The following is a 20,362-nucleotide window of genomic DNA, read 5'->3' on the forward strand; positions in this document are numbered from 1 at the left end:
GCTTGGCGTGACGGGCAATGTTCACGCGAATGTCTAGTAGCACACCGCGGGCATGATTTCACTGCATTTGTGTGCTGGCGCGGCACACCTGGCTTAGCGCGCGGCGGCAGCTGTGCGGACGTATGCGAGGGCAGTTGACCGGGCCGCGCAGCTCGAGAGCGCCCGGCGGGCCGGTTAATGTTACACACAGCTGGCGAAGTTTCAAAAGATTCCTGAGCACAGTCAAGTGTGTCCTGTCTATCCAATATGTCTATCACTTGTTGAAGGGAGGGATTAACTAGTTTCAAAATTTGCTCCCGTATGCGAACATCAGAAACGTTCTGTGCAATTGCATCACGCACCATTGTATCTGAATAAGAAAGACCACAGTCACATTCAAAGGCACAGTCCCTAGTAAGTCCTTGCAATGTTGCTACCCACTCCCTATTAGTTTGACCAGCCGTACGTTTTGTACGAAAGAACGTATACCGTTTTGCAACCACATTAACTGTTTCTTTGAAATAGACATCTAATGCAGACAAAATTTCCTCGTAGGACAGAGTTGCTACGTCTCGTCGGGGAAACAATTTCACTATCACATGGTAGGTGGACACACCGACACAAGAAAGCAAAAACGGCTGCCGCTCATTACCTTGAATTCTGTAGGCGGCGAGGTGGAAGGCGAACTGTCGGGACCATTCCTGCCACGTCTCCTGGTTCGGGTCGTAGTGCCTAAAAGGCGGTGCAACGGCAGGTTGTGGCTGCGGTAGCGGTGAAGCGGCGGCGGCCGCATCGGTGTGCAGCGCACTTTGACCCTGGACGAGCTGTCCAAGGGCATCCAATAACGCCTGCGTCTGCTGATTCTGCAAGCGATAAAATTCGGACAGTACATCTGGCGAAGCCATGACACAAATAAATTAGGGCAAAGCAAAACACAAGATCCTTTGTAGACTCGTCGCCAATGAAGTGGACTGACAAGGCAGCCAGTCCACAGTGACGGGTAGCCGATAGAAAGGCACGCGTACACACTCACGCCGACGGGCGTCAATTCTGGAACAGGATAACTATTGAATGGTAGCAAGAAAAGTACGTAGCTGCTTTATACTTAACTTTATTATTTGATGACTACAGCATTCTTCTTGAGACATTTATACTATAACTCTCAAAATAGGTAAGGCTAATGGCGCCTTGCTAGGTCGTAGCCATGGACTTAGCAGAAGGCTATTCTAACTGGCTCTCGGCAAATGAGAGGAAGGCTTCGTCCGTATGGTCGCTAGCAATCTCCTCGTACAACTGGGGCGAGTGCTATATCGTCTCTCGAGACCTGCCTTGTGGTGGCGCTAGGTCTGCGATCACACAGTGGCGACACGCGGGTCCGACATGTACTAAATGGACCGCGGCCGATTTAAGCTACCACCTAGCAAGTGTGGTGTCTGCCGGTGACACCACACTTAACATCGTAGGTCATCAGTCCCCTTAGAACTACTTAAACCTAACTAACCTACGGACATCACACACATCCATGCCCTAGGCAGGATTCGAACCTGCGACCGTAGCGGTCGCGCGGTTCCAGACTGAAGCGCCTAGAACCGCTCGGCCACTTCGGCCGGCTTTCCTTTCCTAGTACCGAGCGAGGTGGCGCAGTGGTTAGCACACTGGACTCGCATTCGGAAGGACGACGGTTCAATCCCGCGTCCGACCAACCTGATTTAGGTTTTCCGTGATTTCCCTATATCACTTCAGGCAAATGCCGGAATGGTTCCTTTGAAAGGGCACGGCCGATTTCCTTCCCCATCCTTCCCTAACCCGAGCTTGTGCTCCGTCTCGTTGTCAATGGGACGTTAAACAGTAATCTCCTCCTCCTCCTCCTTTCCTAGTCGGGGCTTGTCCTCATTCTCTAATGATCGCGTCGTCGACGGAACGTTATAACGTAATCTTCCTTTCTTCAATCTTGTCTCAACGAAAATGTGATATTTGGAGAAGGATGAGACGTTAGATTTAAATGTTCCGTCGACGTCGAAGCAACCAGGGACGAAATACTACCTCAGTCGAAAGGAGATTTGGAAAGGAAGTGGATGTGTTCTGCTGTTGGAAATTTTCCGGTATTCCCGTAAAGGGATTAAGGAAAAGAGTAAGCCCATTAAAACAGCATGGATGAAGTTGATTCTATGAGTAACGTCTCCTAATCACAGTAGCACTTCATACGCCCTGGGACGATTTTTTGTTGACTTACAGAACGAACTACCTGAAAACTAATGTACAGATAGAACGCCACAGATCGCAGTCTTTTAAGGTTGTTGTGTATTTGTTTTGCCTTTTTTAAATTAGAAATTTCACTATACGAGTAGGGTTATCTTCAGATAGTCGTCGCCCTAGTGACAATACGTTGAAGGTTTATAGAACTACGCTTAGCAACATCGTTAAACAGAAACTCCGTGCGTTGTGAACACTGCAGGTGATGCCTACGTTTGCTAAGGCAAAAGAGCTGTCAACCATGTTGTAGGACAAATTAATAAATACTTACAGGCATACAGCGCAAATTAGTGGAAAATCGTATTGGAAGAACAGAAGATGAAGGGAAGATCTGCGTTACGGCGAAACCGCAACAACCCCAGATAATTCTTTCAACCTCCACTGTGATTAACCTAATCGCATCAAATGACGAACTGTAGTCACATAAAGTTACCATGGCATTTAAATCGTATGACGAACTCGGGTCGCGGAAGTGCGCTTCACTGTGCACATGGAGTTCAGTTGCTAGCTAATACAGGGATCGGAGATGTATTCTAAAACGAAGTACAGGCCATGTGTGTCACAAGAATGGTCTTCTAACAGTATATCGTATATGAAGTGGCATGGTAAAATGATGAAACTTCCTGGCAGATTAAAACTGTGTGCCCGACCGAGACTCGAACTCGGGACCTTTACCTTTCGCGGGCAAGTGCTCTACCAACTGAGCTACCGAAGCACGACTCTCGCCCGGTACTCACAGCTTTACTTCTGCCAGTACCTCCTCACCTACCTTCCAAACTTTACAGAAGCTCTCCTGCGAACGCAGGAGAGCTTCTGTAAAGTTTGGAAGGTAGGTGAGGAGGTACTGGCAGAAGTAAAGCTGTGAGTACCGGGCGAGAGTCGTGCTTCGGTAGCTCAGTTGGTAGAGCACTTGCCCGCGAAAGGTAAAGGTCCCGAGTTCAAGTCTCGGTCGGGCACACAGTTTTAATCTGCCAGGAAGTTTCATATCAGCGCACACTCCGCTGCAGAGTGAAAATCTCATTCTGGCATGATAAAATGATGCTTGTCTAACAAGCATGAATCTGTGGGTATAAAGTGAACTGCCAAATTAAGAAGAAAGAAACATTAAACACCAAGGAAGGAAGTAATAACATCTAAATGTACCCTTGAATATCGGATGGGAATGGGTGGCATATACTCTGAAGACCAGATGACAACTCTCTTTCAAATCGTGTACAGCAAAGTGAAATGGTGTAGAAAGACATTTTTTAATCTTCTTGATAGGTGTATTTTCAACTCCTTCGTTGTGTATCACATGATAAGTGGAAAGAAAAAAAACCTGCCACAAAGGCTTCAGCACCAGCGTTGCACAACAACCGTAGAGAGTGCACAGCCACTACAGTACTCCGCTCGCGGGCTACCATCAACGAGTACCACCCAAATTAGGATTGAGACGAAAACATGGGTTCATTTCTCCATGCAATAGCCCCCAACTGAAAAGAAAAAAAAGTCACAAAAAGTGTGTTGTGTGGTACTCAAGAGAGAAAAGAGGGCAAAGTAGACTGCACTGTAAAATGTGTAGCGCTGTTCTATATTTAGACTGTTTCGAGGTCCACCATATCGAACTATCACACTAACTGATCAGATTTAACATCAACAACTTGGGTATTTACGTCACTCCATCGTAATCTCTGCTCGAAGGCCTCATTTTGGTAATTTGTCGGGAGACGAGTTAGACTGCATCGGTGGCTACAATAAGTGGATGAAGAATGTAAAGGTGTAGTATGCATTCCACATTATGCAATCTTCATCAGATTGTTTACACTGTCTACGTGGCTGAGCTATGCCCAGTTGCGCAACTGTTATAAATGCTGCTTCTTTGTTTTAACGTGCCACATCTTGCTAGAATACACGTCAGCTGCTGTGTGCGGAGAATTGTTTGAAACTGCAGCGTGCAGCTTAATCTAATTATCTCAGCCTGTCACACCACTACTACGCCTGCGTGCGCTGCACATGGTTTCAGAGCAAGGCTACAAACGTCACTAACCTACGACTTCTTCATGATATAGTCTGTTATATTATACACTACTGGCCATTAAAATTACTACACCACGAAGATGACCTGATCCAGACGCGAAATTTAACCGACAGGAAGAAGATGTTGTAATGTGCAAATGATTAGCTTTTCAGAGCATTCACACAACGTTGGTGCCGGTGGCGACACCTACAACGTGCTGACATGAGGAAAGTTTCCAACCGATTTCTCATACACAAACAGCAGTTGACCGGCGTTGCCTGGTGAAACGTTGTTGTGATGCGTCGTGTAAGGAGGAGAAATGCGTACCATCACGTTTCCGACTTTGATAAAGGTCGGATTCTAGCCTATCGCGATTGCGGTTTATCGTATCGCGACATTGCTGCTCGTGTTGGTCGAGATCCAATGACTGTTAGCAGAATATGGAATCAGTGGGTTCAGGAGGGTAATACGGAATGCCGTGCTGGATCCCAATGGCCTCGTATCACTAGCAGTCGAGATGACAGGCATCTTATCCGCATGGCTGTAACGGATCGTACAGCCACGTCTCGATCCCTGAGTCAACAGATGGGGACGTTTGCAAGACAACAACCATCTGCACGAACAGTTCGACGACATTTGCAGCAGCATCGACTATCAGTTCGGAGACCATGGCTGCGGTTACCCTTGACGCTGCTTCACAGACAGGAGCGCCTGCGATGGAGTACTCAACGACGAACCTAGGTGCACGAATGGCAAAACGTCATTTTTTCGGATGAATCCAGGTTCTGTTTACAGCATCACGATGGTCGCATACATGTTTGGCGACATCGCGGTGAACGCACATTGGAAGCGTGTATTGGTCATCGCCATACTGGCGTATCACCCAGCGTGATGGTATGGGGTGCCATTGGTTACAAGTCTCGGTCACCTCTTGTTTGCATTGACGGCACTTTGAACAGTGGACGCTACATTTCAGATGTGTTACGACCCGTGTCTCTACCCTTCATTCGATCCCTGAGAAGCCCTACATTTCAGCAGGATAATGCACGACTGCATGTTGCAGGTCCTGTACGGGCCTTTCTGGATACAGAAAATATTCGATTGCTACCCTGGCCAGCACATTCTCCAGATCTCTCACGAACTGAAAACGTCTGGTCAATGTTGGCCGAGCAACTGGCTCGTCACAATACGCCAGTCACTACTCTTGATGAACTGTGGTATCGTGCTGAAGCTGCATGGGCAGCTGTACCTGTACACGCCATCCAAGCTCTGTTTGACTCAATGCCCAGGCGTATCAAGGCCGTTATTACGACCAGAGGTGGTTGTTCTGGGTACTGATGTCTCAGGATTTATGCAACCAAATTGCGTGAAAATGTAATCACATGTCAGTTCTAGTATAATATATTTGTCTAATGAATACCCGCTTATCATCTGCATTTCTTCTTGGTGTAGTAATCTTAATGGCCAGTAGTGTAGCAAATAGATTCAAGTCCAGATCAACACGAAAGTAATGTAACTAGATATCTATAAGCATCTACTCATAGACCCTAATCCTCAACATCAGTAATAAAACGAAATTAAAACTACAAATTGCAAGATTCATAGGAGCCTTTTTTGTTGATATAGACTATGCTTCATATTGGGATTGTTAACATTAGGAACATTTTAGAAACTGATATTTACGGAAATAAGTGGAAAATGCATCTCCCTGCCTGTTGTTCGTAGTAGTTCCTCTCAGGTCAATCGTTTTCTCCCAACGTGTTCCAGTGAATAGGTTCCGTCCTACCAGAGAGATTTTGCAGCGTTGGCAAAGTACCTCAATGTGGCTGTCGTTCATTGAACTAAAAACGTTTTCCAGAGACAAATTTCATTAGGTGTGCACTGTACTGATGAAAGATGATTTGTTTTTCAATCCAGTCTCTTCATAACTTTATTTTCGTTGGACCATAGGAATTGACCGGCCGGAGTGGCCAAGCGGTTTTAGGCGCTACAGTCTGGAACCACGCGACCGCTACGGTCGCAGGTTCGAATCCTGCCTCGGGCATGGATGTGTGTGATGTCCTTAGGTTAGTTAGGTTTAAGTAGTTCTAAGTTCTGGGGGACTGATGACCTTAGAAATTAAGTTCCATAGTGCTCAGAGCCATTTGAACCATTTGAACAGTTCGTGTTAGCGTACGACAATCTCTGTCGTTTAGTTTTGATTTGCACCCACTATTAAGTTTACACGATGATGTCTTTCCATTTTTTTGTGTAGGCTGTCATGACTGTGGAAATTTTTTGAAATTTGTGGTAAGGTTCTATGCGACCAAACTGATGAGGTCATCGGTCCCTACGCTTTCACACAAATTAAACTAATTTACACTAAGGACAACACACACACCCATGCCGAAGGGAGGAGTCGAACCTCCGACGGGGGGAGCCACGCGAACCGCGACAGGGCGCCTCAAACCGCACGTCTACACCGCGCGGCTCATGACTGTTGAAACAGTTTCTCTTGAAGCATTCAGTAAGTTGGCTGTCTTGGTTACTGAAGCGCCAGCTAATCGGGCTCCCACAATCTGCCCTCTTTGGAGATTTGCAAGTCGACCTCGGCCTCTGAATGCAAATACGAAGTGTGCACAACTCGTAAACAACCTGCACTGATGCCTATCCGTACTGAACACACACAACCCAGCGCGACACGTGTCGTACCTGCGTTGTTGACCGTCAAGCAAAACCATCCCATCACTACCACTGTTCACATTATTTTGCCTATCCCCTGTACATCGCTATGTCTGACCAATGTAGTATCAGCCACACTCGCAACTAATGTTGCAGGCGCCAGGCGCCTGTAGTGCCAGTTAGTCTTTGAATGAGCAAGTATATTCTTGAATTTCACCGTTGAACGGAAAATGGTTCTTATTTTGTACTTACCAGTCTGAAAACGCTGGAGGCAGCGAGCAGAATACATAGGCCACCGCTGAACTCGATGCCCGGACCCTCCTCCATAGGCCGCGACGTATCTTCTGGAGATATACTATAGGTCCACCTGTTGGAGATGAAATGCTGTCCAGTATGAATTCCCAAACAATCATCTGCATTGTAACTTGGTAAAATGTTATACTTTAATTTGATTTCTTTTGTAAAGCGGTGGCTGAAGGGGGGCAACTTGACCGCTGTGGCGCCTGACTCTCCACGGAGGGTATACGTAAATAACTTTTAAATAATAAAAAATACAAGATTTGCATGCTTATCATAGATGTGAAGACTGGTAAACATGCCGAGAATGACACCGAACAACACAAGATTCGAAGAAAAACAGATGGGATTTTTTTTTGTATCTGATGGCTTATTTACGCAATTATGCAATTAGATTCAGCTAAAGTAGAAACATCCAAACGGGTAAGCGCAAGCTACACAAAAAATTAATACTTTTTTGAGGTAAATATATAGGACTCATATCGCATAATTGTCGTTCGTTATTAGATTGATTCTGCAGATTGATGAGTTATTTTTTTACACACTAAACATGTTGCGACTAAGTTATAAATCGATAACATATTTATTTGTTCCTGAAACTGTAGATGATGAAGAAGCTGTAGCGTGAGTGTGTAGAAATTTACGGTAAATTATGAGAAAAAGTACAGATTACAGAAAACAAACGTTCTAACCAGTAATAATACGCAAATTTGAGCTTTTCTTGTAGATTTAACACTTTAATTTTTTGATCTGCCTAGATAGTGAGGCAACTACGTTTTCCTCGATAGAATGACGTACTTCCTTGAACCTCACTTAATAACGCGTGAAACCAAGTGTATAGGGATAAGACAATGTAAACTTCGTATGGCATTGATGGATGGGAACACCCACGAGGTGGGTTCAGCCGCCTAGCGAAAAAGGTGTTCTTCCTCCGCGCACATTCGCTATCGCTCAAAAGTTTTTGAACATTAGTGGTTTTGAGGAAGAAAATACAAAATGGATCCAGAAATGTTAGAAATACTCATAAGTCACATTTGGAACAATCTTTTATTGAAACTAAATACATGCAGTCTAATTGTACTCACCTCAAAGTAACCTCCTTTGGCTTTAATCACTCCTCTGCATATGCGAGGCATTCTTCCTGCCAGCTTCATCAGGGTTTCCTCTGTGATATGCCGCCATTTCTCTTGTAGTCTGGTCCAGAGGTGATGAACGTTGGTAACAGGCTTTGATTTGGCTGCTCTACCCAAGTGGTCCCAAAGCAGTTCAGTAAAATTACAATAGGGAGATTGGGGCGGCCGGATGATATTTTTCAGTTCCTTCTTTCCTTCTAAATTTGTCAAATATGCTTTACACAGTATCGAAGTGTGTTTATCTTGCTGTAGGACGAATCCCTTGCCAATCCAACATCTTCCATATGGCTTTGCATGATACTGTAGAATGCAATGGTAATCCTCTTTCTTCATTGTTCCGTTTGTTTGTACAGGATCAACGATCTTACGGCCTCCAAAACATGCCCAGACCATAAGGGAACCCCTTCTATGCTTTAATGTTGGAGATACACATTGGTGTAACATTCGTTCACCTGGCAACCGGCGAACAAACTTAACGACGCTTTGTGCGAAAGATCTCAGATTTGGTTTCGTCAGTGAAAAGTACATTTTTCCACTAATTTACTGCCCAACTTTCATGTTGTCTTTCCCAGTGAAGCATCTTCTGCCTATTTATAGCCGTCAGTAACGGTTTCTTAGCCGCCACACGCCCGTTAAGGTTCACTGCCTGAAGATGTCTTTTCACAGTAGTTACACTCACAGGATTTTCTCTGTTATGGTTGGGTTATGCTGGTAAAACTGGCGCTGTTTTGAAGCGATCATGTTTACTTGTGACTACTATATATTTGTCATCACTTTTTGACGCAACCGTTTCAAGGTCGGTCCATATTCTCGCATGCATCTGCGAGGTATAATGGACACATCCCAAGGAAATATGTTCTTGACGTGCTATTCGTCGCACAGTAAGACCAGCTGCACGTAAAGACACAAATGCAGACATTTTTTGTATTGAAAGCTCCTGTCTTCGCCCCATTATCAATGTTTGCACTGAGAAGTCACTGAAGTCCACTCTTTGACATCTCGTGCATTACTACATGCCCCTTCCTCACCTGTAACCGTGTTTACAGATTTGTTGAGGTTCTATAAACGCAGTCTAGTGCGGAGATATTACATTATGCCACAGTGCCATAAAATTTGCGGCATTCAATGCCTGCACCTCAACAGCATAATAACAGAGAGTTATGTTTTGAACGATTTCATTTTTAAAAACGTGGAACGCTACTCTTAAACCTTATATTGAGCATAACATTGGGGTAACAACATAGCTAACTCGCATTTTAATCTGACAACTACACTACCGGCCATTAAAATTGCTACACCACGAAGATGATTTGCTACAGACGCGAAATTTAACCGACGGAAAGAAGATGCTGTGATATGCAAATGATAAGCTTCTCAGAGCATTCACACAAGAATACGATTTTCACTCTGTAGCGGAGTGTGCGCTGATATGAAACTTCCTGGCAGATTAAAACTGTGTGCCGGACCGAGACTCGAACTCGGGACCTTTGCCTTTCGTGGGCGAGTGCTCTACCAACTGAGCTACCCAAGCACGACTCACGCCCCGTCCTCACAGCTTTACTTTTGCCAGTACCTCGTCTCCTACCTTCCAAACTTTACAGAAGATCTCCTGCAAACCTTGCAGAACTAGCACTCCTGAAAGAAAGGATATTGCGGAGACATGGCTTAGCCACAGCCTAGGGGATGTTTCCAGAATGCGATTTTCACTCTGCAGCGGAGTGTGCGCTGATATGAAACTTCCTGACAGATTAAAACTGTGTGCCGGACTAAGACTCAAACTAGGGGCGAGGTACTGGCAGAAGTGAAGCTGTGAGGACGAGGCGTGAGTCGTGCTTGGGTAGCTCAGTTGGAAGAGCACTTGCTCGCGAAAGGCAAAGGTCCCGAGTTCAAGTCTCGGTCCGGCACACAGTTTTAATCTGACAGGAAGTTTCATATCAGCGCACACTCCGCTGCAGAGTGAAAATCGCATTCCGGAAACATCCCCTAGGCTGTGGCTAAGCCATGCCTCCGCAATATCCTTTCTTTCAAGAGTGCTAGTTTTGCATGGTTCGCAGGAGAGCTTCTGTAAAGTTTGGAAGGTAGGAGACGAGGTACTGGCTGAAGTACAGCTGTGAGGACGGGGAGTGAGTCGTGCTTGGGTAGCTCAGTTTGTAGAGCAGTTGCCCCCGAATGGCAAAGATCCCGAGTTCGAGTGTCGGTCCGGCACCCAGTTTTAATCTGCCACGGAAGTTTCAGTCACACAAGGTTGGCGCCGGTGGCGACACCTACAACGTACTGACATGAGGAAAGTTTCCAACCGATTTTTCATACACAAACAGCAGTTGACCGGCGTTGCCTGGTGAAACGTTGTGATGCCTCGTGTAAGGAGAAGAAATGCGTACCATCACGTTTCCGACTTTGATAAAGATCGGATTGTAGCCTATCGCGATTGTGGTTTATCGTATCGCGACATTGCTGGTGGTGTTGTTCGAGATCCAATGACTGTTAGCAGAATATGGAATCGGTGGGTTCAGGAGGGTGATACGGAACGCCGTGCTGGATCCCAACGGCCTCGTATCACTAGCAGTCGAGATGACAAGCATCTTATCCGCATGGCTGTAACGGATCGTGCAGCCACGTCCCGATCCCTGAGTCAACAGATGGGGACGTTTGCAAGACAACAACCATCTGCGCGAACAGTTCGACAACGTTTGCAGCAGCATGGACTATCAGCTCGGAGACCATGGCTGCGGTTACCCTTGACGCTGCATCACAGACAGGAGCGCCTGCGATGGTGTACTCAACGGCGAACCTGGGTGCACGAATGGCAAAACGTCATTTTTTCGGATGAATCCAGGTTCTTTTTACAGCGTCATGATGGGCGCATCCGTGTTTGGCGACATCGCGGTGAACGTACATTGGAAGCGTGTATTCGTCATCGCCATACTGGCGTATCACCCGGTGTGATGGTATGGGGTGCCATTGGTTACACGTCTCGGTCAACTCTTGTTCGCATTGACGGCACTTTGAACAGTGGACGTTACATTTCAGACATGTTACGACCCTTCATTCGATCCTTGCGAAACCCTACATTTCAGCAAGATAATGCACGACCGCATGTTGGAGATCCTGTACGGGCCTTTTTGGATACAGAAAATGTTCGACTGTACCCTGGCCAGCATATTCTTCAGATCTGTCACCAATTGAAAACGTCTGGTCAATGGTGGCCGAGTAACTGGCTCGTCACAATGGGCCAGTCACTACTCTTGATGAACTGTGGTATCGTGTGGAAGCTGCATGGGCAGCTGTATCTGTACACGCCATCCAAGCTCTGTTTGACTCAATGCCCAGGCGTAAGAAGGCCGTTATTACGGCCAGAGGTGGTTGTCCTGGGTACTGATTTCTCAGGATCTATGCACCCAATTTGCGTGAAAATGTAATCACATGTGAGTTCTAGTATAATATATTTTGAAAGGTGGCTACACTGAGCCACAGCGCCAGAGATTGCGCCAAAGAGTATTATTCCGCCGCCTCCACTGGCAGTGCTTGTCGAGAACTTGTAGTAGTCAGTGCTTGCTGAGATGTCGTAGTGAAAAGTTCTTGTCGAGAAGTCGTAGTGGACAGTGCTTGTCGAGATGTTGTAGTAGGGAGAGTTTGTTCCACGTTTTATGCAGTTGTTTGATGGGCTAGACAGCAGATGTTGTTCTAATGGAGATATTGTAATGATTAGAGTGCTTTTCATCAATATATATGAAGGTAACAAAACTCGCTTTTCTTTCTCATTATTTCAGTGTCCTGAATAATGCGTCATTACAGGTTCAGTCAACAAAGCATCCGGCTTGTGTTCTTGTATTAGAGTGTAATTCTGGTTTTCTTGCGCAATTATAGTATTTCAAATTTTTTTTATCACTTCAGTATAAATGGTATTTGAAATTTCTTGTCTTATTGAAGAAGAACCGTGCCAGATGTGTACGTTGAGTCATACTTCCACACACAGAACAGTTATACTTTGCTTTGGTTTCGTAGGTTTTATAGTTGCTGGGGACTTAATTAATTAATTGTGTTAACGGAAATTTCATTTCATTCTTTGTTGTTGTTCTATGCAGTCAGATTGCGTACAAATACTAGTCAGGGCCAACTGTTTACGAGACCTCGTAATCGGACAAACAGCGACTGAAAATTAAAACTATTTGCATTTCATATTTATATATAATTAAGCCGCCATGCAATTTGTCCAATGAATTCTCGTTTATCATCTGCATTTCTTCTTGGTGTAGCAATTTTATGACCAATAGTGTAGCTTTTTTTATCTTAGTTTCAGGGCGTTTGAAAAGTTTTGAGCTATAGTTTTTGTCCCTTCCCTTGCGGGTATGTGCTAGAAGATGATTTGGCTTGTGGAGGGCTCAACTGCGCGGTCATTAGCGCCTGTACGAAGCCCAAATTTTTCAAATTTTTACACAGTTCAATCTAGCCACTGTCACGAATGATGATGGTGATGATGAAATGATTAGGACAACAGAAACACCCAGTCTCCGGCAGAGAAAGTCCTCAACCCGGTCGGTAATGGAACTCGGGACACCGTGATCCAGAGGCAGCAGCGCTAGCCACCAGACCACGAGCTGCAGACATGTTAGATTTGTGTCGTGTGTGTATTAGTGAAGTGTAGGTGAGCGTAATGGATGTGTGTATAGTGTAGTGTTATGTTTGTCCTGTATGATGACGATGAGAGAAGGGAAAAGGTGAAACCCAGTACCGGCACATAGGTTGCTCCTCTCGAAGAGCATCAAGGAGGCCGACGAACGAGGACCATTAACAGTGTCACGTGCCCTCACTTCGAGGCGCACTGTACAGAGGTTTGGAATATAATCCAGAGCATTGGCATAAGGACTGGTGATCGGGAATCTTACACCACCACCTCGCCTACCCTTGCCGGCCAAGCACATGCAGTAAACATTTCATCCACCCCCAGGGTTTGAACCGGCGTCCCTCCGACCTCGGCTAAAGAGGCGGGTTGTGTAGTAATATAACAATGTTGAGTAAGAGTCGAAGGGCATGATAAGGACATAGTGGTTGAGAAGGGAGTGAGACAGGGATGTAGCCTATCCCTGACTTCATTCTATCTGAGCGATGAACAAGCTGTAAAGGAAACCAAAGATAAAGTTTGAACGGGAATTAAAGTTCAAGGAGAAGAAATAAAAACTACCAGGTTTGCCGATGATAGTTGTCAGCAGACTTGGAAGAGCAGCTGGAAGGAGTGGACAGTGTCTTAAAAGGATGATAAAATATGAACATCAACAAAATCAAAACAAGGGTAATGAAATGTAGTGGAATTAATTCAGGTAATGCGGAGGGAATTAGATTAGGAAATGAAACACTAGAAGCAGCAGATGAGATTTACGACTTGGGCAGTAAAATAATTAACGGTGGCCGAAATAGAAAGGACATGAAGTTTAAACCGCCAATAGCAAGAAAAGTGGTTGTGGAGAAGAGAAATTTGTTAAAATAGGATATAAATTTAAGTGTTAGGAAATCTCATCTGAAGATATTTGTCTGGAGTGTGGCCTTGTACGGAAGCGAAACGTGGGTGATAATTATTTCAGAAGAGATGAGAACAGAAGCTTTTGAAGTGTAGTGCTACAGAATAATTCTGAAAATTAAATGGGTAGATCTCGTAACGATATAGAAATACTGGATAGAACTGGAGAGGAAAAAAATTTATAGTGTAACTTGGCAGAAAGAAGGGCTCGATTGGTAGGGCAAATCAACGAATCATCAGTTTAGTATCGGAGGAAAGTGTGTGTGTGTGTGTTTGTGTGTGTGGGATGGAGGGAGGGGGAGATAAAAATTCAAGAGGAAGACGTAGAAACGAATACAGTAAGCAAGCACAAATTCGGAGATGAAGAGGCTTGCACAGGGTAGAGTAGCACGGAGGGCTGCATAAAATCAGTCTTCGAACTGAAGACTACAAGAACAACAACAACAATGTTTCGTGTTAGAGCTTGGAAATGTGCCAAATGCTTGGCTGGACAATGCGTATTATCATTTAAGTAGCCGTGTTTATTTCGCGTGACAAACTACGCTTGTCGGCAGACTTCATAGTTTTATTTACGCTATTTCACGGCTGATTTTGCGATAATTTTCAACAGAAACATTATTAAGTACTATTTCGCTCTTGTTTCATTTTTAGAAGCTATAAAATGCCATTTAACAGCATATTTGTACACTTCAGTATATCTTGGTAAATAACCATCATTCCGTATTCCCCCTGACCTGTCAGAGAGGTACGCCGACAATGAGACGCCTAGGGATAACAGCCGTCACACGAGTGGCAATATGTCATGTTTTCAGACGACTGCCGGTTCCGCGTACAGCATTATTATGGACGTATCCGTCCAGCGTGGCTGTGAAGAAACCGAACGTTGGCAGACTGCGTTTGTCATTGCCATGCGAGGGCGTCCCCCCCCCCCCCCCCCCAAAAAAAAAAAAACCGGAATAACATTGCCGTGGGCGGAGCTCGTGGAGCACGCATTTCTGCCGCTAGGCGTGTATAGAGCGACTCATTGCCAGTTCAGTACCACCTGCGTTGTCGACCTGGCTTCTTGTGTTCATCTGCATTGATTGCTTTTACTAGCGCTATTTGTTCTTTTGATTCGTTTTTTATGATGGTAAGCTTAAGCGAACAACGTGCAAATGTGAGATTTTGTTTTCTACTCGGCAAAAACGCTGCTGCAACTGTTTTAATGTTGAGAACAGTTTACCAAGGTGACGCTATGGGAAAAACACAAGTGCACGAGTAGTTCGCTCGATTTAAAAATGGCGACATGTCGATTGATGATAAACCTCGTTCTGGACGTCCATCAACTGCCCGATTCGATGGAAGTATTGAAAAACCGTCAGACCGTCAATCAAACCATTTATGTGAAAGTCTTAAGAAGATTGCGCAAAAGTGTCCGTCAAAGAAGACCCGATTTGTGGTAGACAGGAGACTGGTTCTTCCACCACAACAACGCACCTGCTCACACACAGCCATCTTTGTTATCCAGTTTTTGGCTAAAAACGGCATGGTTCCGCTGTCCCTCGCACCTTACTTGCCTGATCTGGCTCCATGCGACTTTTTCTTATTTCCGTGCATGAAAAGTGGCATGGAAGGACACCGACTTGATAACATTGAAGAAGTCAAGAAAAAACGAGGTTGGAGCTGTCAGCCATGTCTAAAGATGACTACAAAACATGTTTCGAACAGTGGAAGCACCGGTGGGACAAATTTATTAGTTGTAATGGAGAGTAATTTGAAGGGTATAAGGTTGTTTTGTAAACCGTTTGAAAAATACAGCTTTTAAAAAATAATTCTGAGTCTTTTGGGTACCCCCTCGTACATGTGAAGCGACGGTATGGGTTGCCAATGGGTACACAACAAGATTCCCTTTTTTAACTTACCCAGAAATAAGGCCGGCAGCTGTTACTTTTCTGACGTGTTATTGCCTGTGGTTGTGATCCATCTTTAAGTTTTCCGTGTCATTATCTTACAGCATGCAAGGCAAGACCGCAGGTTGTTCATGCAATCCTGATCACTTGGATGCAGAGGGTATTCGACTGTTGTCCTGGTCTCTCATCCAATTAAAACATCTTGTCATGGGTTACCGAGAGGCCGGCAACTCAGCAGTTGTCAGCCTCTACGGTTGATGAATTCTGGCAGAGAGCTCAATGACAAACCCAAATCTGTCATCCGAGCTCAGTTTGACTCGGTGCCCAGGAGCGTTGGAGCCACTGTTGCCGCCGCAGGTAGCAGTTCTGTGTGCTACATTTCACTCCTTGTATACCCCCAAATCACCTATTCCGCCTACTATAGGTCTACTGTATACGCACAATAAGCAAAACTTCATAATTTGCTAACGTATTTGGTGTTGCAGTTTTAATGGGCAGCGATGTACACGGTGAACGAGACTCATTCTAGAAAATTCTTTGGTTCCAGTCAGAATGGCATTGCCTCTAGTGCTGAGCTTAGTGTCGCTGAAGCTTCGGTAGTTTTGTGTTTCAGCATCGTGTCAAAATGATTTCTTAAATACAGTCTAGATCACAGCACGCTCTGGCGAATCGTCAAGGTAAAATGTAAATATCGTGTGGCTAGGGCCTCCCGTCGGGCAGATCGTTCACCTGGTGCAAGTCTTTCGAGTTGACGCGACTTTGGCGACTTGCGTGTCGATGGGGATGAAATGATGATGATGATTAGGACAACACAACACCCAGTCCCTGAGCGGAGAAAATCTCCGACCCAGCCGGGAATCGAATCCGGGCCGTTAGGTATGACATTCCGTCACTCTGAACACGCAGCTACCAGGGGTGGACAAGTGTTAAGATTACTTAATGAAATATGTGCAGCAGTGATTCTACGTTGCGGCAAGACACGAATGGAGTCTTAGCCCTTTAATGCATAGTGTAGCTGATCAGCTACAGACTTCATTTCTTCGATGTATCCTGTGCTGAGCAACATTCTGTAACAAATCCGTTATGTAACTAAGCGTATACACTCTACTGCAGCTGCTAGTAGTTCTTCATACCGGTCGTAAATGACAGGATGAACTGAACCAGTTCGACAATCAGCTGTGTGGCTGTACTGCCGCGCGTGTGTTTTGAAAACGTAAGTGGATATGGTGTAGACAGTTAATTCGAGTGTCTTTACGACACATTTGAAATTAGGTCTGTTTTTGTATTTGTAGCGATTGTCAAAAACAATGCTTTGTTAATTTAATTAAAAATTATTTTCAATATTTTTTTCGTAATGTAGGCACTATAAACCAAACGTGGTAATTTTTACAGCTTGAAATAAAAAAATCATGCATTTAAGGGTTAAGTCCTGTTACTCCTGTACTCTTGTCGTGTAGAGTGTTTTGCAACGCCGTCACATTTCATGTCCTTGCTATGTTTCACACCCTTCCAGTGTTCTCTTTCCCAGACTGCCGCATTTGAACTGCTCTAATGGCGTCACGATTCATCACCCTGGTATTTAACTGTACGACTAACCGTATTTAATAAAGTTGATTTTTCGCCCCTAGTTTGAACTCCATGTCGTGGAGGCCTTTTGTGTCGACAAGGCTCAGTGATCTGTCACAATGAAACAATAGGACAACCGTCAGCGCATGTCTTCGGTGATATAAGCAAATTCAAAGAATGTCATTCTGAGAATATCGTAAGTTGCTACGAAGCAGTAACTTTATAATTACAATTAGTCACATCGTAGTTTAGTCCGCACCATATCATTTCAAGCCAGCTGCTTTTCCATGGTTCTCGAAGGTCTCTTTAATTGTAGACATGAGTGTAGACTTGTTAACGTCAGAGGAAAAGACGAGTGGCCGCTGTTTTAGTTCGGCTGTAGATGGTAGTCCGAAGTCTGGCCCTGCTTATCGTGTAATGGCGTTGTGAAATTGAATGCAGAACTCACGTAGACGCTTAAAACAATGGGCTAGGTACTTAGGAGAGGTTAACGCTCCAGTCGCCCCTGTCTACTCGTTGAACTGCTTACCTTGCTAAACGCGGAGATTAAACATAGCAACCTGATGTCCTTGGGCAAGAGCACGCAGCCCATACATAAAACACGCACACGCGCTAGTCTGTCTTGAACGTAACTCATTGAGCATTTGATAGGACAAGACGAGCGATGACTTCAGCCTGTACACTTTTTTTATATGTTTGTGAACATACGTCAACTCATCAGAACAACGTCCACTTTCCTCTTCACCTCATACATGCATCAGTATGTGTTGTTTTTTATACTCCATTTCTCCACAACTGACGAGGCGAACACGGCAAACGCCATAACCTAACTGTCGAGACTTCCTCAGTGGACACGTGTCGCGGCTTATCCGTAAATAATTGACAGTTTCTGAGAAAACTACGATCAAAGTTTTCTCCTTATTTTAGAAGCCTTTTAACGGATGAGAATTTCAGCCGAAGCGCTGAAATAGCGGCTAGCGTCGCGGTCTCAGCTTTGAGCCCTTTGCCCGAAACCGGAAAAGGTTACTACATTAATGTTTCTTATGAAATTAGGGGATACAAGAGCGTTATATGAACTGAAAAATTACGGCTGGGTTTCACAATAAGTATTATACACTAATGGCCATTAAAATTGCTACACCACGAAGATGACGTGCTACAGACGTGAAATTTAACCGACGCGGAGAAGATGCTGTGATATGCAGCTGATTAGCTTTTCAGAGCATTCACACAAGGTTGCAGCCGGTGGCGATAGCTACAACGTGCTGACATGAGGAAAGTTTCCAACCGATTTCTCATACACAAACAGCAGTTGACCGGCGTTGCCATGTGAAACGTTGTTGTGATGCCTTGTGTAAGGAGGAGAAATGCATACCATCACGTTTCCGACTTTGATAAAGGTCGGATTGTAGCCTATCGCGATTGCGGTTTATCGTATCGCGACAATCCTGCTCGCTTTGGTCGAGATCCAATGACTGTTAGCAGAATATGGAATCGGTGGGTTCAAGAGGGTGATACGGAACGCCGTGCTGGATCCCAACGGCCTCGTATCACTAGCAGTCGAGATGACAGGCATCTTATCCGCATGGCTGTAACGGATCGTGCAGCCACGTCTCGATCCCTGAGTGAACAGATGGGGACGTTTGCAAGACAACAACCATCTGCACGAACAGTTCGACGACATTTGCAGCAGCATGGAGAATCTGCTCGGAGACCATGGCTGCGGGTATCCTTGACACTGCATCACAGACAGGAGCGCCTGCGATGGTGTACTCAACGACGAACCTGGGTGTCCGAATGGCAAAACATCATATTTTCGGGTGAATCCAGGTTCCGTTTACAGCATCATGATGGTCGCATCCGTGTTTGGCGACATCGCGGTGAATGCACATTGGAAGCGTGTATTCATCATCGCCATACTGGCGTATCACCCAGCGTGATGGTATGGGGTGCCATTGGTTACACGTCTCGGTCACCTGGCGTTCGCATTGACGGCACTTTGAGCAGTGGACGTTACATTTGAGATGTGTTACGACTCGTGGCTCTACCCTTCATTCGATCCCTGCGAAACCCTACATTTCAGCAAGATAATGCACGACCGCATGTTGCAGATCCTGTAGAGGCCTTTCTGGATACAAAAATGTTCGACTGCTACCCTGGCCAGCACATCCTCCAGATCTCTCACCAACTGGAAACGTCTGGTCAATGGTGGCCAAGCAACTGGCTCGTCACGATACGCCAGTCACTATTCTTGATGAACTGTGGTATCGTGTTGAAGCTGCATGGGCAGCTGTACCAGTACACGTCATCCAAGCTCTGTTTGACTGAATGCCCAGGCGTATGAAGGCCGCTATTACGGCCAGAGGTGGTTGTTCTGGGTACTGATTTATCAGGATCTATGCACCCAATTTGCGTGAAAATGTAATAACATGTCAGTTCTAGTATAATATATTTGTCCAATGAATACCCGTTTATCATCCGCATTTCTTCTTGGTGTAGCAATTTTAATGGCCAGTAGTGTATTTCGAAAGATTAATGGCCAGTTGAGTACATTTGTTATATAAAAGGCATTCAAATGAAACCCGCTCACTAGTCTAAAGCAACGGTAACGATTTTATTAGCTCAAAAATGTAGTTATACACAGTAAACATACTCAAAAATAGTCACCAAAACTGTTGGCACATTTATCCCATTGCGACACTAGCTGGTCGATTCCATCCTTGAAGAAACTAGTAGTCTGCTGTCGGATCCAGGCCTGGACCCAGTCACACACTTCGTCATCCATTGTGAAATCTATGTCCGCGAATAGCTTGTTTTAGAGGTCCAAACACAAGAAAGCCACACGGTGAAGGTGGATGTGCTGCAATGCCGTCTTCACGGCACTGGCCGTGTGTGGGCGGGCATCGTCACGCAGGAGGATAACGCCATTGCACAACAGGCCTCGGCGTTTCGACATGATGGCTGGTCTAAGGTTCTGTAAAGTGGCTTGATGACGCTGGGCATTGATGGTGGTTCCCCGTTCCAGGAACTCGACAAGCAGTGGGCCCTTGTGGTCAAAAAAGGTCATCATGAC

The 20,362-nt window shown here is 45.2% G+C and overlaps 2 protein-coding genes across 3 annotated transcripts in view; one reads left to right on the forward strand and one right to left on the reverse strand.

Moving 5' to 3' along the window:
- The window catches only part of LOC126471128 (excitatory amino acid transporter 1), a 768,331-nt gene that overhangs the window by 151,485 nt on the left and 596,484 nt on the right, over nucleotides 1-20,362 (forward strand). The window lies entirely within an intron of this gene.
- The window catches only part of LOC126471129 (uncharacterized), a 533,883-nt gene continuing 520,662 nt past the window's right edge, over nucleotides 7,142-20,362 (reverse strand). The window contains exon 4 of the mRNA XM_050099217.1: nucleotides 7,142-7,256. Coding sequence (XP_049955174.1) covers nucleotides 7,245-7,256 — 12 coding nt within the window. The 3' untranslated portion in view covers nucleotides 7,142-7,244. The remainder of the gene's footprint in view (nucleotides 7,257-20,362) is intronic.

The sequence above is a fragment of the Schistocerca serialis genome, chromosome 3 (genome assembly GCF_023864345.2).
Source record: "Schistocerca serialis cubense isolate TAMUIC-IGC-003099 chromosome 3, iqSchSeri2.2, whole genome shotgun sequence".
Classification (NCBI taxonomy): domain Eukaryota; kingdom Metazoa; phylum Arthropoda; class Insecta; order Orthoptera; family Acrididae; genus Schistocerca; species Schistocerca serialis.